At 32.6% G+C, this 18532-nt stretch overlaps 1 protein-coding gene across 2 annotated transcripts in view; it reads left to right on the top strand.

Annotated features, from left to right (window-relative positions):
* LOC128994176 (E3 ubiquitin-protein ligase TRIM37-like) overlaps window positions 1-18532 on the top strand; it is a 154782-nt gene that overhangs the window by 59122 nt on the left and 77128 nt on the right. For both annotated transcript variants that reach the window (XM_054418650.1, XM_054418575.1), the window contains exons 6-8: window positions 6880-7089; window positions 8488-8667; window positions 9124-9238. In XM_054418650.1, coding sequence (XP_054274625.1) covers window positions 6880-7089; window positions 8488-8667; window positions 9124-9238 — 505 coding nt within the window. The remainder of the gene's footprint in view (window positions 1-6879; window positions 7090-8487; window positions 8668-9123; window positions 9239-18532) is intronic.

The raw sequence follows: 18532 nt of genomic DNA, 5'->3' as shown, positions 1-18532 counted from the left end.
CTAGTGTTAATGGTTACCGAGTTAGGCAAGTTAACGCAAACCCTTACATAAGCAAAAATTTTACATAAACATAAAACAAAAATGGCTGCCATAGAAGTAACAAAAGAGATAAAAAAAATTTAAATAACTTTTGAACCCAGAATTGATAGAGGTATCTAGGATAAAAATATTATTTATTTAAAAAAACTTATTATACTCCCCTTCAAACTTAATACTTAATAACTTAAAACTTATTTATTCATCCCTATTTAAATATATAATTAGTTGAACGAGTACTGAGGATTGCTGAAACAGGGAGGGTAAAAAAGTTTTAGTTTGATAAGAAATAAATGCATATTCCAAATTTGATCAAAATATGTTTATAAACAAGCAAACTACAACAGTTTACTTATTCTCCATAAGAATAACATGGGAATTATAATATATCTATACAGGGTGAGTTTCTACTGACCGTGTTAACTTCGCCAGTGGGTTCTACTCACTAAAAGGAACAAAAAAGTTCCTATAAACCCATGTCCGATTTTCGACCGTTTGGCTGTTTTGGGGGATTTTGTGTTTTTCTTATTTTGTTAGACTTTGCTCCACAATTTATGTAATAAAAACTTAACCAATTACTTTAGAGAGTTATAGTTAAAATCATTGGAAAGAACATTAAATTTGCTATAAATCAAAGGTTTCATTCAACAATTATACCATTACATAGTCCACGTTATAACCAAAATAAAGTAAAAATGACATTAAATTAATTAATTACGATAATTTTCATGGGCCTCCTTTGATACATAAACCTGCATTTATGCAATGTTGAAATGAATAAAAAACTTGGCATTTTAATAATCTTTCAAATGATATGCTATTCAATACTATTATTGATATAAACCAGTGAGAAATTACTAATAAACTACAATAAAACACGGTTTACAGATTTTGTTTTTGCACAGTTTTACTGTTAATAATAATTACTAATTACTGTATACTCCATGATGTATTTTATTGAACTATCTGATAAAATTTGTACATTATTTTAACTTTTAAATATTTATTAAAATTATCTGAATTAATAAAATGTATAAACTCAAGGTTTTTCACATTTTCAAAGATGTAGTGTGTTTGATTCTTAAATGCTGTGTAATTAGTTTTACCTTGTGCTTGATTAAGTCAGCTTTTATTGATTTGTCATCTATAGCTAGATAACTCAGCTGCTTGAACATACCTTGTTGAGTAATTTGCTGTTTTAACTTTATATTTCCAAGTCAATTAAGAGTTTTTTAACATTTATTAAAATATGGAGCCTTTTACCAATCAAGATTATGCCAACATGATGAATACAGTAATTATTATTAACAGTAAAACTGTGCAAAAACAAAATCTGTAAACCGTGTTTTATTGTAGTTTATTAGTAATTTCTCACTGGTTTATATCAATAATAGTATTGAATAGCATATCATTTGAAAGATTATTAAAATGCCAAGTTTTTTATGCATTTCAACATTGCATAAATGCAGGTTTATGTATCAAAGGAGGCCCATGAAAATTATCGTAATTAATTAATTTAATGACATTTTTACTTTATTTTGGTTATAACGTGGACTATGTAATGGTATAATTGTTGAATGAAACCTTTGATTTATAGCAAATTTCATGTTCTTTCCAATGATTTTAACTATAACTCTCTGAAGTAATTGGTTAAGTTTTTATTACATAAATTGTGGAGCAAAGTCTAATAAAATAAGAAAAACACAAAATCCCCCAAAACAGCCAAACGGTCGAAAATCGGACATGGGTTTATAGGAACTTTTTTGTTCCTTTTAGTGAGTAGAACCCACTGGCGAAGTTAACACGGTCAGTAGAAACTCACCCTACATATACAGGGTGTTCAAAAAAGGTGGGGACATATTTTACCTAGTGATTCCTTGGGTCAAAATAAAGAGAAAATCAAGAATAACATTTTTTCCAAAACCGCTTTGTTAACCAGATATCCGCCATTTTGTATTTTTTACATAAACATTTTCCCCTTTTAATATTTTCAACCGATCTTTATGAAACTTTGTATATATGTTAAGGTAGACGAGACCCGTGTCAGAAAAAAAGTTCATCTCGATTCTTTTTAAAATTTCAAATTGGCGGCCATTTAAAACTTTTAAACTCAAATTACTCTAAAATGACTAGTTTTATGAAAAAATGCCACAAACGATTTTATTTAGCATTTTTAATTACCTATCAAACGGTACCAAGTTCAAAAAGATCGAATAAGAAATAGCTTAAATATTACGATTTTTAGTTGTAAAATGGGGTACACCTGACAGTCCTCGCCACCCTAAGTTGAGGCAGCCCAAGGCCGCACGGCGTATATGTAGTGCGGCCTTTGGCTGCCTCAACTTAGGGTGGCGAGGACTATAGCTTCTGACGTATTCTACCCCATTTTACAACTAAAACTCGTAATATTTCAGCTATTTCTTATTCGATCTTTTTGAACTTGGTATAGTTTGATAGGGAATCAAAACTGCTAAATAAAAGTGTTCTTGACATTTTTTCATAACATTAGCTGTTTTTGAGTAATTTAAGTTAAAAAAATTAAAATGGCCGCCATTTTGAAATTTTAAATTGAATCAAGATGAATTTTTTTTCTAACATTGGTCTTTTCTACCTTAACCTACATGCCAAGTTTTATAAAGATCGGTTGAAAAAGTCAAAAATAAAAATGTTTATGAAAAAAATACAAAATGGCGGATATCTGGTTAACGAAGCGATTTTGGTAAAAATGTTATTCTTGATTTTCTCTTTATTTTGACCCAAGGAATCACTAGGTAAAATATGTCCCCACCTTTTTTGAACACCCTGTCCAATGTATGTTTGTTTGTTTGTTTGTTTGTCCTTTATCGACTCTAAAACCCCTCGACAGATTGTAATAAAACTTTCAGGCATTATTAAGCATTATTCAAGGATGGTTTTTGTCAAGTTTGGTGCAGATCCGTCAAAAAGGCTCCGCCCCGGTGTCTCTGGAGTTTCCCATGTTTCATATTTAAATGGAATTAAAGAATCTTAACAGCTGGTTCAACTAAACAATTTGATTCTGTGATGTTCAATAGCATTCAAAAGTTAATAGGTTTACCGGTGCAGCACTATTGTTTTCTTAAATTTATGACAACAGCTAATTTGCAACCAAAAGGTGAGTGAGCGTAGCGAACAAACTTCAACCTGGAGGCGAGTTAGCGTAGCGAACCAGCTAACCTGAAGGCAAGTGAGCGCAGCGTGTCAGAATTTGAGTCCATTCTCTCTTCTGTACTGGTTTCTAGTTTAGGGAAACCTTTTTGTTCTGGAGTCACTCATTTTCAATCCTGGCCTCATTGCAGTCAGCTTGAGTTTCCTTGGTCCTGCCTCCAACTCCTTTACATTTTGGGAGTCCTCGTCGTTGAGGAGCCCTTCCTCCTCTGATAGTGTCATGGCATCCCCTCCCTGAGGCGCGGGTACCTCTTGGGAGGGAACGTTATGCTCTCGAGGGACAACATCTTGGGGCCTTGTAGCCACTTCAGATGTACCCATCTGCTGGGGCATTGCTACCCCCTCCTTTACCTCCATACTTACAGAAACTTCTGTTTGGTTAATTTTATTTTGTCCATTTTGATCCCACGAGTAGCAAGGGAATAAAGAGTCGCCCCAGGCAGAGCCCCGCTGGCCCGGGGAAGGCTGCTTGAAACTGGAGGTCGCCTGGTGTCCAGAGTCTGCATACTAGTGGCCAAGCTCCCCTTGACCATGCAGTCCTCGACGTATGCTGTTCCACCTTGACTTGGGGTTGATTAGATAGGGAAATGAAAGTAAAGCTGAGAAAAGGATAGTTGGAGGCAGATTTTTGAGTCAGGGGATTCGATAGAGAGAGAGAGTAGTATTAAAATAGCGGAAAAAATAGGTACAGCAAAGAAGCCTGCCAGTTTAGCACCCTGATCCTTTGGGGGAAAGATGTCCTGATGGAAGAGGCGGATCAGGGTGTGCCCAGTTGGGACACACACTTTTTGCCCTTGAGTGAGAGAGTAGGACGGCAGTGCTTTGGGGACATACTGGCTCGGCACATGAAGTGCTTGAAAACACAGTCCAGGGTGTCTACCAACCGGGAAATCCGGGAATTGTACTTAATTTTTAACTGGCCATGAAATGTACGGGAATTGTCCTTAAATGTCAGACTATGTCCTTAAATTTTTATGGGCCATAATTTTATCGATTGTTAGTTGGTTAGGAGCACATTAAAGTTTTATTAGATGTTTGTTTACATTTTCATAATTTATTAGCCTACTAGAGTAATTATGCAATAAAAACCCCATTATCAGTCTCAAACCCATTAATATTTTATCACAACAATCAAATGTCAAGTCAAGTACTTCCAAGAACTGTTGACTCAGTAGCATAGCTCATAAAAGTTGTATCGCTTTTATTCCTTTACAACTTCTTTATTTATTACTAGGGTAATTATTATTAGATCCCAAACCTATTTTATCATGGAAATAATAGTTTTATAATGGCTGTTAAATTTCACTTACGTCTTGAATTTTGCCGCTGGCCATTGCCTAGGGCCATAAAACTGTTTATGGTTTCATATTGAACATGTAACTACAGTACATGTAACATGTAATGTACAGTTTTATTTTGTAAGTTAACCCCTTTTTATGGATATTTTATCTTTCAATTGACAAAACCATGAGCATTGTTGTTTGCATTAATTTTTTGTCACTACGTAGGCCTACTTGATTTCAAATTATGTCATTGCATTTTCTGTATCTTTGTCTTATATTGTTGGTGGTCAGGTTTCAATTTTTTTTATTTCCCATTTATTTATTGTGTTGTATGCTTTAAGCAATCTAAATCTTATGAACTAGAATGATAATAGTGACTTTTCTGATATTATAACCTCATTGTTTTGTTACTCAGTTTATATAGACCCTCCTAAATAATTAGGTCTAGGCCTGGGTGTTTTGATTCTTTGAAAGAGCTTTAAAATATACTATGAAAATGTAATTGAGCCTAAGATAAATTATGTGTCGATTAATCAAAGACAATAATCTTACTATGTGCTTACTGGTAGCCGCTTACTATACCTACCGATTTTGTACCTAGAACCGAGTTACAATATATGCATTATGCGTTAAAGATTTTTTTTTCAAAAGTATTCGAGAACCTAACGTTGTGCCCGGGCGAATCAGCCAAATTAATCCGCCTGGATCGGATAAGCTATGTTATGATGTTTCCGTGACTGATGGAGATATTCAGGATTTTGTCGCTATCGCAGGAGACTAATGATTGCTTTTCTCTGTTACACTATAAAAGCTGTACCAAGCTGTAAAAGCTGCATATGTTTGTTTACTTTCAATAAATTTCTATTTTGAAATTTAGCCCAATTTTATTATTATTTACTTTTCTCTCTGGTACATACTACAGTGAAGATTAATACAGTTTGACAAATCAGGAAAATTATTCTGTAATCACACCGACAAAGATTGTAGACAAAGTGTCCTTAAATGTACGGGAATTGTCCATGAATTTTTTATCCAGAATGTAGTAGACACCCTGCAGTCACTTCCCAACCTGTAGAACCCCTTACTGCCAGCACAATGAGTTAGCACGTCCAGTAAATTCGCCTTATACAAGTAAGAAAATAACAACATATTCAAACCCTTCTAAAAACCATCTTTAAAGGCATACTGCTGAAACAATAACAGTTTTCAAATTCAGACACTAGTAAAGATTTATCGTTTTATCTATTTACACAACTGGTTTTCATTTTTATAGTTTATACAAAAACTGCGTACTCACAGCACAGTGTACAAACAGTATATATATTTAATACGCTACCAGAGCATGCAAACGTAGAAAACAATTGAGTTCATTTTGTCCTTAATATGTTAAACATGCATGTTTACTCCGTACTTTGCATCACATTTTTTAAACAAAATCTTTCCACAATCCTAAAGACGCTGGAGAATTCATGGTTTGAACACTTTTTCAGTGTAAATTCAATTCAGATTGAACCAAATCAAAAAGTTATGTAAAGAATACAATGCTTAAGTAAATACAAGGGTGGTTTTTTAAGTAAGGGCCGTTTTAAAGTATAAATCGGTATATATGCCACAACGAGGCCCTTCGCCACTTACTGGCATCATTTGTGAACAGAATTACACAACTTGCAGCTCTGTAGCTGACGTATATGCTTTGCTGTGTGTTTTTAAAATTTTTTAAACAATCTAATCTCCCGACGTGTGCAAGAAAAGGTTATTGATATACATAAATAGCTCATTTCCATAAAGCTGTGCTGTCAGAAAATAGTCGATTTCAAATCCAGCAAAACATGTTGAGCTCATTAGACAAGTTTAAAATTGTACAGTCAGAGGGGCGAACAGCCAAGGTATATACAATTTGTGAAATAAGAAAATGTAGAAAACTACATACAATCAGTGTTCCGTCAAGTGTCTTTGTTTTAACTATTAATTTTTAAATGTCTTTGTTTTTAACAGTCCTTAAAAACAAAGACATTTAAAAATTAATAGATAAAACAAAGACACTTGACAAAACAATTTGCAAATCATTGAATTTGTTAGTTCAATTTAAAAAAAATTAATTGATGTATAATGGTTAAACGTATAATTTGCAGCAATGTAATGTTTGACAATTATTTTATCACTAGTGATATGTGTTTACCCATTATGAGACTACTAAATTTACATTCTGGGGAAAAAATCTAAGAAGAATGTGGGAAATCTGTATTAGTGTTGTAATTCATTAACCTCAACAAATATTAGATGCATATAAGACAGTTTTATCTGAATTTTTATAATTGATTGTTCATAATCATAAGAAAGATGTCATAAATACTGTATACTTGATTGGTTTCAGTGAAATCGTGCCTGGATATGACAGTAGCACGTTTTCTATGCAGCAGTTCACACAGTTGCAACACAAGGCTGACCCCGTGTACTCTCCTCCCCTCCATGTCAATGGTTTGTGTTGGAGACTCAAGGTCTACCCTGACGGCAACGGAGTGGTGAGAGGCAACTACTTGTCAGTGTTCCTGGAGCTCACCAACGGACTACCAGATACTTCCAAGTGAGTATACATCACATACTGTAATCAAGCTTTGGGTTTCAATTGTTTAGTATGTTTCTATTCATTCAAAAATATATAGTTTTTATAGTAGTTTATCTTTATATTAGTAGTAGGCCTATTGTTTCCACCTATTTATTTACAGCATAAAACATCAATTGAAAAGTGAATTGTTCAAATTGTTTAAAGCATTAAACTGTAAAGCAATAATAATAACTGACAATAAAGTAACAATAGTGGAATGTTACTGTATTGGCTTTCCCGAAAATCTTATACAGTAAAACCTTAATATTTGACACCCGGTGACAGTCAACCGCTGTCAGAGCACACAGAAAAAAACACATTCTTCAGATTATTTTACATGTTCACAGATCTATGCTGCCTTGTGTGTTTTTGTTAGCTTTTTATTCATGGCATGATCAAAGCCAGCAAATCTGTAATGATACTCTAGTTTACAATTATCGTTTGATCAAACAATTGATTCAGATTTCTCTAAAAAAACCTCATTACTATAATCACAAATCATCTTCCATGAACTTGACAAAACAGGAACAAGGAAAACTGGGCACAAAAGTTAAAGGAACAAGGGAAAAACAATAATGTAGTTAATTTAGTTTTAATTATTGAATACTTGGCATTTCTTTTCATTTATTAAAACCCATTAAAATGACAACCCCCAAATTTGACAACCTCTGTGTCCACAAATTGTCAAGTTGGAGTGGATTTTATGTTGTCATTGTTTACGGAGAAAATTCAAAAAATTTTAAATTCCCATGTTATTCTTATGGAGAAGATTGTAAAATGTTTTAGTTTGCTTGCTTATGGATATATTTTAATCAAACTTGGCAAATTTATTTATTTAATACTAAGCTATTAATATTTTGCTAAAAAGCACACTATATTAGCCTCCTTGTAGCAGCAACCTAGGTACTCGTTTAACCTAATATCAATTCAGGAAAATGGAAATTCGCTTAGTCTGTAAGTTTGCTGCGGCAGGGGTATTTAATTTCAAATATAATTATCCGGTTCACTGATCACTTGCCCACATTAAATAGATTAGATTCCGTTAAAATCAAAGTGTAGGGTGTGATGTCAAAATTATGTCAACGATCGGTGGGGGTATAATTCCGGCAACCCAACAGTATAAGTGTAATATAATATTACAAGTGTTATTAGACATATTTTTGTACTTTCATTCAATTAATATGAGTATCCAGTAATGCCCCAAAAATATACGAGATTCTACTAAATTTGGAATTTTACAGAGAATTAAAAAAAATTCTTTTTGAATATTTAAATATATGGGTTTTGTCAATTTTTAGTTTTAAACTATTAATTGTCTTTAAACATTACTGTAAGCTATTGTAACTGAAAATGCACTTAATATAAACTATGTTTCAGATACGAATATAGAGTTGAGATGATTCATCAAGGTTCCAGAGATGCTAGCAAAAATATTGTCCGAGAGTTTGCTTCAGACTTTGAGACCGGAGAATGCTGGGGATACAACCGCTTCTTCAGACTTGACCTGTTAGCTAGTGAGGGCTACTTGAACACCGATTCTGATACACTAGTGCTCAGGTACTTAAACATGTTTGGTGTGTTTAGTGCAATGGTTTGTGAAATTAATTAAATTTGTTTGTATTCAACGTATTTATCTGCTGAAATAAGAATGACAACAAATTAAGTCTTAGTTACTTATTTCAAGGTCACATGCCAAATAGACTCCTTTAAAGTATATTTTTTTACAGAATAGTGTAATGTAATTTTCCAGGTTTTTGATTCAAGATTTTTGTATGTTTGTAACTTAATGATACATTTCAATTAATTATTTGTTTTCCTCCTACCAGCATTATTTTCTGGTTTATAAAAGGTTAAAGACTTTGAACCAACATGTTTCGTAGCTCTGGACACAGAAATATTGTTAGAACCTAGAAGATAATTTAAATGTAGAATGCTGTGGTGATTTAGAAAAAAAATAACTGAACATTTTTAGGTTTTATTTTTATTTCATGATTTTTTTAAAACTTCCTTTAGGTTTCAAGTTCGTCCACCAACATTTTTCCAAAGATGTCGGGATCAGCAATGGTATATAGGACAGTTGTTACATCAGCAGAATCAATATGTGCAGCAAATGAACGATTTAAAAGAGGTAATATTGCTAAGCTTAGAGGGTTTTTGTGATATTTTAAAATCAACTAATACTGACTTGTATGTATGTTAATGCTCTGGACTTGTCACAGTACATGTACTGCCAAGACTTGTATGTAAGAAAATATAGCTCAAGTTAAAACCCTCCATTGCTTGGTCCCAGAAATTCACATACTGAATTATGAAAGCAACGGATTGAAATAAAACTAATAGAGGTGTGCCTGAGATATTTGAGGGAGCCGACTAAACAAAAACTCAAACTTCAAGTTTTTTTTGGGGCCTCTTTTATTTCATTGTTATAAGAGACCGCCCACTAGCTATCAATGGAGAAGCTTCAGTGTGTATTCATGCTGATGACACCAACATCACAGTTACAGGCAATTCCCAAGAGAAGTCAAACTTAAATCTTTTCCAAATATTCTATCGGTTAATGAATTCTTAAAAAGCAACAATCTACCAGTAAACTAATTACAGTAAATCAAATTTTATATAATTCTGTAGAAAAAATCAAGATCCAAATTAACTCTGAATATTTACCTTGATGATTCAAATTTTAATCTAGTAGAGCACACACATTTTCTGGGATTGATATTGGATCAAAACCTAAATTGGGATAAGCTAAGCATGTTGAGCATGTTATTGGTAAAATGTCAAAAGGTCGTTACCCCTGAGACTTAATGTCAAAGGTGGGTGACGATATTTTAAAAACTATTTGCTTTGCATTGATAAATTCTCACATACCCATGTATAGCAATTGATGGAGGAAATACATAAACAAAATTTTTATCAACAAAAAAGCGCTCTGTTACAACATTCAAAATAATCAAAAATCAGTGAAATTGTTTTTTTTTCATATTAGGTCTTATGACAATATATGACTTGTACATTATGAAACAATATTACATGCATTTTAAACCACCAAAATAATACAAACATTCAACACTATGAATTAAGGTCTACTAGGGAAGTTAAACAACATGATTTTAATTTTGTTGGGATTAAAAGTAGTTTCATTTGGCAGTAATTTCTTTTTTAATTAAACTAATAATATATTAGAGTTGTCACACAATTTTGATAATTATATTTTAAAAATGAATTAGCTTAGTGGCTAAAATATATTTTAAGGAAGAATGTTTTTTAATTTAGGAACAAGTGGAATGTATTCTTTTTTTACTGATGAGTTTTGTTTACATAAAAGGATCAAGTTGACATTGTCTGAACAATAATGGAAATTTTCTGAAATAGATGCATTGTAATAAAATAAAAGGAATCACTTACTGTTCATGGTTATCTTCTTGTAAGTTACATACCAATTTTATTATGATTTTCTTGACTTGATTTGAAGTTCATTTTTGCTTCCTTCTAGATCTTCACAGTCAAGTGTGTTGTTTACAAATACAGTAGAACCTCTTTAATCCGAACTAATTGGGACCGGGGGTAGTTCGGACTATTGAATAGTTCGGATTACAGAACATATTGTTGTCTTTACATAACAATAGCTAAAACAAGGCTACAATGGATCGTAATTGCTACGGGAAATGTAAAATACCCCCGCCGCAGCAAACCTGCAGACTAAGCGAATTTCCATTTGACTGATTGGATTTACACTGAAATGTCTACTTAAAAATATAACATTTATTCTCTATTTAAATAGAATTAGTTTAACTAGTACTTAGGTTTGCTGCATCAGGGAGGGTAAAACTGTTTTTTTTGTAAAACGTTAATAGTAAGAAATAAAAACATTTTCCAAATTTGATCAAAATATGTTCATAAACAAGCAAACTACAACAATTTACTTATTCTCCATAAGAATAACATGGGAATTTTAAATTTACGATTTTTTGGAATTTTCTCCGTAACCATTAGGCGCATAATAACGCTTCAATATACTAAATTATTTGTTTTTTTAAGCTCTACAAAATGGTTTGGAAAGAAATTGCTAAATTTTATGTTTTTTGGGTCAAAAATGGGAAAAACCTATTTTTACCCCATAAAACCCCCCGTAAACCCCCGTTCCCATGGTCCGATCATGCTGGATCGCGAACTCATTCGAATAAACGTAGGTTTACACGTTTGTACCAAATTTCATCAAAATCGGATCATTTTTGCTCGAGTTATCGTGCTAACGGACACATATATCTATATATTAATAGGCAAGCATGTTTCTTTAAAACCTTTTTTCTCAGCTCGTGTGCATCGCAGGGAAAATCTACGCATACTGTTGGAGAGATATTTTCCTGTAGATGTGCAGAATGCCTATAAAAATTAAAATAGGCTAACAAATAAGCACAAAAATTGAATTTGAAAACTTCAAAAAATTAACATGGACTATATAGGTTGCCATGATGGTGACGAAATAACAACAAAATGTAAACAGAAAATCAAAACAAAGGGAAGAAATTCCAATCACATGTTTTATTTACAGTGTGGGGAGAAAATAGAGAAGTCTGTACATTAATAATTTTTGGTCGAGTTTCGACCACTGGACGACCACTAGTATATATAAATATATAAATATATATATATATATATATATATATATGAATTTGAACGGATGGTGTTTTTGGCCTCTAGGGACCTCAAAATGAAAAAAAAAATCGGTCCCGCGTCCAGGTCTTACCACGAGTACTACGGTAATAGCTTATTCCCTATATGGGAAATTCGCTAAAAATGCTTTATAAACTAAAATACAGTTTTTATTTAATACAGTAGTAAACATAGTAAATAAACAGTAATGCACATTAAATACAGTATACAATATAGAACTACTGTACTGTGTATAAAGTACAGCAATGAGGTGTTCGGATTAGTGGACGTTCGGATCACGGGGGTTCGGATTAAAGAGGTTCTACTGTAATTTCATTGTTGAAGAATTATTTTAGAGTTTTCTTTAATTAAACTGCTTGCATGAACAGTGTATTTCCATGATTAATAATGAAATAGTATTTAAGTCATAAATGTGATATATAGAACTAGGTGAAAGCCGTTAAAATCGACGGCTGCTTTCAAGGCTTACGCTAATTAATTTAACTGCGATAAATAGAGTGAAATGGTGATTATAACATTTTTGACCATTTAGCATTGTTTAATGAATAATAAATAAGTGTTAAAAACAATCATGACTATTGTGTTAGTTACAAAACTTAGTTGATCATTCAATGAATAAAATATTTCCCATACATATGGAATAAAATATCTTCCATCATCGGAGTTATTATTACTATGATGTTAGTAAACTGGTTTCTCTTCTTTTGGAAGAACCTTTAAATAGTATTAAAATATTAAAATCATATTATCGGATATTTTTCGTGGTAAACACTTTTGCAATTTCAAAAGTGTGATGCAGATTAAATCTGTGCTTTAATTTGAGAAAAAATATATGTTTGTTGAAAAGGCACGTTCTTATTTCAAAGGGTGGTCCACCCTTAAACTTAGTACAGTAAGTAAGTTTAAGAGTAAGTTTTATTTTTTCCTTTGTCAAATCGGTCATCAAAGCTCTCATCATACTTCTCATCACTCTGGTCATCATACTTCTGTGCCAATAAATAACCTTCTAGCATAGTTTTGAGAAATTGGTCGTGGGGTTACTTTTGAAGCTGGAATTCCATGACATGCGGATGTCAGTTGTCTCAGCCTTATCAATTACATAAAGTTGTCAATACAATCTCTCTTCGGAATGTTCTAGGTGTAGGTAGTGGGATATACTTCTAGTGAACCTGGCTTTTATTCTTGAACTCTTAAATAGGTTTTTGGTACTGAGTAGAGCTAGTAAACATTCACAAACCTTTTTCTTAGTTTAATAACATAAGGCTCTATATTATGTTTTCACTAAGCTGAATGAATATATGGAAGTAACCTCTCTGAAAAGACTGCAGTAAATTGGAATTTTCCAGCTTAATGACTTTCTAAATCATACACATATTTCTACATAAAAAATATTAAAAATTTGATCCAGTTGCTGTCAATCACTATTAATTTAACAAATATGGACACGGCTCATACGGGCAACGTGCCCTCCTTCACTTGTATTGTATTTCAAAATCAAAGATTTTTCCAATGATTGAAAACATGTATGACAATAACCTCATGAACCTATGATGAATGATGATCTGTCTTAAAAACAAGCCATCAATTACCTAACAATTAATCATGTTCCAATATAGGCAAAAGTGGTCAAAAAGACAGACACCATTACTGGTGTACAATAAATCTATATATATAATACGTGAAGCCGTTTTTTGTTAATGCAACTCCTCCCTTATTTGTGGACCAATTTCAACGTTTAAGGTGTCAAAAGATTCGTCTGAATATGAAGTTTTGCAATAAGGTTTTAGAATTTTGAAATTCCTACTCTTGAGGGCGTGAGACCCACTCAAAGGTCGGGGTTTCCCCATAAGAAATGCACAGAACAAATTTAAAAACAAAAAACAGCTGTTTATAAAAAGAAACTCACTAGCTTTTTGGGAGTAAATATTAAGTAGGTTAAGACCAAGTTAACCCGGTAATCAGTTTTGTAGGAAGAACAGAAAATGCCTCAAGTTCAAAGAAGAAATATTGAAAACATGAGTAGGAGACAATTAATAATAAGATATCTTATGCGTATTAGGAGAGTAGAAATAGAAAGGCCTGGTCTAACAGAAACCCATCCAGATACACATTCACTTGGTGATATGAATAATATTTGCCAGTTCGGTTGCTATACATAGGTGGTTCTGCTATGCAACTCACTTTGGAAGTGAAAAATTATTCGAAGCACATAGTGTTGTCACGATGGTAAAGTAAACTTGCCTTATGTCAAATCAAATGGATGCATGCAAGAAATGTTTACTTCTTCTGACACTGACAAAACAAGATATTTCAAAACATTTAGTATAAACTATATTAATGCCTTGACTATGATGAGTTCAAGTAGTAAGATTATGTACCAAATCTTGGCGAACCTTATGTTTTTACTGTAAACTTATGTATTACTCGCTCTACTTCAATAGCGAAAATACCCCCGCCGCAGCAAACATGCAGACTAAGCGAATTTCCATTTGCCTAATTGGATTTACATTAAAATTCCTCCTGAAAAATATCACATTTATTCCCCATTTAAATAGAATTAGTTTAACAAGTACTTAGGTTTGCTGCAACAGGGAGGGTAATATGGTGTTTTTGTTGTAAAATGTTAATAGTTTAGTAAGAAATGAATGCATTTTACATGTTCTATCAAAATATGTTCATAAACAAGCAAACTACAACAGTTCACTTATTAGTCCAGGACCTGACTAGGGTTCTGTGTGCATGTCGTGTATAGAGAATTTTGCTTTTGCATTTCAATATAGGTGTCTTAGGAAGTGTTTTCCACTCGGGTGTCAAGTTCGCACCTGGTACGTTTTCGAGCTATGACGTCATAAAGATGGTGGCTCGGCAATTTTTAAATGCGTATATTTCGCAAACCGTTTAACGGATCGGTATGATTCTTTTTTTGTTTGAAAGATATTTTTACAAACTATCTTTTTTGTATTTACACATTTGTTGTAAACTTAATATTCACCGCACAATATTGAAAAACGTTGTTTTTATTGTTATTATATTTATTGTTTTGCTTATAATTTCTTAACCGCTGATAAAATCAAATACCACCCGTGGCAAAAGTTTCAGATAATTCTATACCCTTTCCAATCATACCAAACAATATGTGATTGGACCTAAAAATAAAGCAAAGAGATTGAATAAACCGTAAAAAAACACTGAAAGTGGTGTACGGTCCGGGAAAGATTTAGTCCTGGACATGACTAGGGTTCTGTGTGCATGTCGTGTATAGAGAATTTTGCTTTTGCATTTCAATATAGGTGTCTTAGGAAGTGTTTTCCACTCGGGTGTCAAGTCCGCGCCTGTTTCGTTTTCGAGCTATGACGTCATCAAAATGGCGGCTTGGGCAATTTTTAAATGCGTATATTTCGCATACCGTTTAACGGATCGGGGTGATTCTTTTTTTGTTTGAAAGATAATTTTACAGGAAATGTTTTTTGTATTTACACTTTTGTTGTCAACTTAATATTTATCTCACAATATTAAAAAACGTGGTTTTTAATGTCATTGTTTTTTAATGTTTCCTCATAACTTGTTAAACGCTTATAGAATGAAATAACTACCCATCACAAAAGTTGTAGATGATTTTATGCCCTTTCCAACGATACCAAACAATTAATGTTTAAAACTAAAATTAAAGCCAAGAGATTAAATAAACCATTAACTAACACGTAACATGTTAGAAAGTCCGGGAAATATTGCGGCTTGAACAATTCTTTAAATGCGTATATTTCGCATAATGGTTAACGAACCGGGATGATTCTTTTTTTGTTTGTAAGATATTTTTTAAGCCTATCTTTTTTGTCTTCACACTTTTGTTGTTAACCTACTATTTATCCCACAATATTAATAAATGTACATTTAATTGTTATTTTTATTTTACTTTTGCTAATAACTTTTTGACGAATAGTAGGTTAACAACAAAGGTGTAAATACAAAAATGATAGGCTTAAAAAACATCTTACAAACAAAAAAAGAATCATCCCGGTTCTTTAACCAGTATGCGAAATATACGCATTTAAAGAATTGTTCCAGCCGCAATATTTTCCGGACTTTCTGACATGTTAAGTGTTTGTTAACGGTTTATTTAATCTCTTGGCTTTAATTTTAGTTTCAAACATTAATTGTTTGGTATCGTTGGAAAGGGCATAAAATTATCTTCAACTTTTGTAATGGGTAGTTATTTCATTCTATAAGCGTTTAACAAGTTATGAGGTAAATTTAAAAAACAATGACATTAAAAACCACGTTTTTTAATATTGTGAGATAAATATTAAGTTGACAACAAAAGTGTAAATACAAAAAACATTTCCTGTAAAATTATCTTTCAAACAAAAAAAGAATCACCACGATCCGTTAAACGGTATGCGAAATATACGCATTTAAAAATTGCCCAAGCCGCCATTTTGATGACGTCATAGCTCGAAAACGAAACAGGCGCGGACTTGACACCCGAGTGGAAAACACTTCCTAAGACACCTATATTGAAATGCAAAAGCAAAATTCTCTATACACGACATGCACACAGAACCCTAGTCATGTCCAGGACTAAATCTTTCCCGGACCGTACACCACTTTCAGTGTTTTTTTACGGTTTATTCAATCTCTTTGCTTTATTTTTAGGTCCAATCACATATTGTTTGGTATCATTGGAAAGGGTATAGAATTATCTGAAACTTTTGCCACGGGTGGTATTTGATTTTATCAGCGGTTAAGAAATTATAAGCAAAACAATAAATATAATAACAATAAAAACAACGTTTTTCAATATTGTGCGGTGAATATTAAGTTTACAACAAATGTGTAAATACAAAAAAGACTAGTGGCTTGTAGGGGCAATAGCCCCTATATTCTAGTAATTATTTTGTACAAATTATTAGTCTCATGGGTTACCCTACCTTGAATTATCATTTAACACTTTTGTATATTATGATATGTATAATAGTTATTACATAGTACCTGCATAATGCATTTTGATGTCTGCTCTGTTTAAAATAAAAATTCCAAAGGACATGCGGTGTGTTTTATAATATAAACTTTCTAATCATAATACAGCTAAGAAACATTTTCCATTAACAATCTTTATGACTATTAATTAAATATATATGGATTTCTTTAAATATAGACAAATTCTCTTAGAAAAACGCTTAGAGATAATGTCATCATCCAAATTGTAAAATGCTAATTCTATAACAAAATTCTCTCTGAAACAACACTTGTTGTATGGTATCCATTTTGGTCGATTCCTTGGTCTTTATTTGGTTTTAGTACTATTTTAAGATCATCTGGCCTCTTTACATATCTAAAAGCAACATAAAGTTGACCATGGTTAAAACTGGGTTTTTCAAATGAATGCCAACTTTTGTGAAGGTTCGGTTGTGTTCCTTGCGCCATAATTTCACCAAATTAAATTGCGCAATATACCACAATGAACATCGTTCATTCGTCCTACGCTGTCTAATGCAATCTCATTTAAAAGTGGTAATCTATAAACAGGAATAAATTAATGTTCATCCGATTCTCATTTAATCTTCTTCCATTAATATCGTGCCAAATCAGGTGCCTGTTGTTCTCATTTCGAGGAACAATACCTATGCGTGGTAGCATTGAGTATACCTGGTGGTAGTCTTCCGACATTATACAAAAACATTACCGTGCAAAAGAACAATCCATAGTAAAGTATTTAGTTTAAAAGTATCAAATTGTATGTTCAAAAGATTTTATCTAAGTTCCACTTTGTCTTGTTTACTACTTCACTAACAATTTTACAATAACAAAATAATGCACATTCAGGTGTGGTTATAATTGCTTAAATTTATATAATCACAGCTGTGTTTCCACTAAATAAAAATACATAAAATTAGATTCCCATGCTATTTAAATGTGAATTATTTTATTCTGTAACAACCTTTTGGTGAATAATTAAGAAAAATGAATAATTTTCCCCAAAATTTCATGCCCAGACCTTTAAAATGAGACCTCTCCCAGCTTTCTACGGCCTCCCGTTCGCTCACAATTTCATTGTAAAATTTTGGGCTTACGGAATTAGATATTTAGATAGTTTGTAAAAATATCTTTCAAACAAAAAAAGAATCATACCGATCCGTTAAACGGTTTGCGAAATATACGCATTTAAAAATTGCCGAGCCGCCATCTTTATGACGTCATAGCTCGAAAACGTACCAGGTGCGAACTTGACACCCGAGTGGAAAACACTTCCTAAGACACCTATATTGAAATGCAAAAGCAAAATTCTCTATACACGACATGCACACAGAACCCTAGTCAGGTCCTGGACTATATTCTTTGTAAAAATAACATGGGAATTTTAAATTAAAAATTTTTTGGAATTTTCTCCGTAACCATTAGGCCCACAATAAAGCTTCAATATACTAAATTATTTGTTTTTTTAAGCTCTACAAAACACACATATATATAAATATATATATGAATTTGAACGTATGGTGTTTTTGGCCTCTAGGGACCTCAAAACAAAAAAGTAAATCGGTCCTGGGTCCAGGTCTTACCATAAGCACTACGGTAATAGCTTATTCCCTATATGGAAAATTCGCTAAAACGCAAATGCATTGTTTACTTCTAGGTTATGTTGCCAGTTCCTCGGAAAATCTTATACAAGGTTTATTGACTGAATTTACCAACACAATCCATCCAGAGTCCAGACACTTCAAGTCAAAAATAAGAAGTTTCAACAACTCAT

The sequence above is a fragment of the Macrosteles quadrilineatus genome, unplaced genomic scaffold (genome assembly GCF_028750875.1).
Source record: "Macrosteles quadrilineatus isolate MER2022 unplaced genomic scaffold, UCM_ALF_1.0 Scaffold_1__1_contigs__length_201487025, whole genome shotgun sequence".
Taxonomy (NCBI): domain Eukaryota; kingdom Metazoa; phylum Arthropoda; class Insecta; order Hemiptera; family Cicadellidae; genus Macrosteles; species Macrosteles quadrilineatus.
The sequence above is the reverse complement of the archived record's forward strand: the minus strand, read 5'-3'. Positions and strand labels throughout refer to the sequence as shown.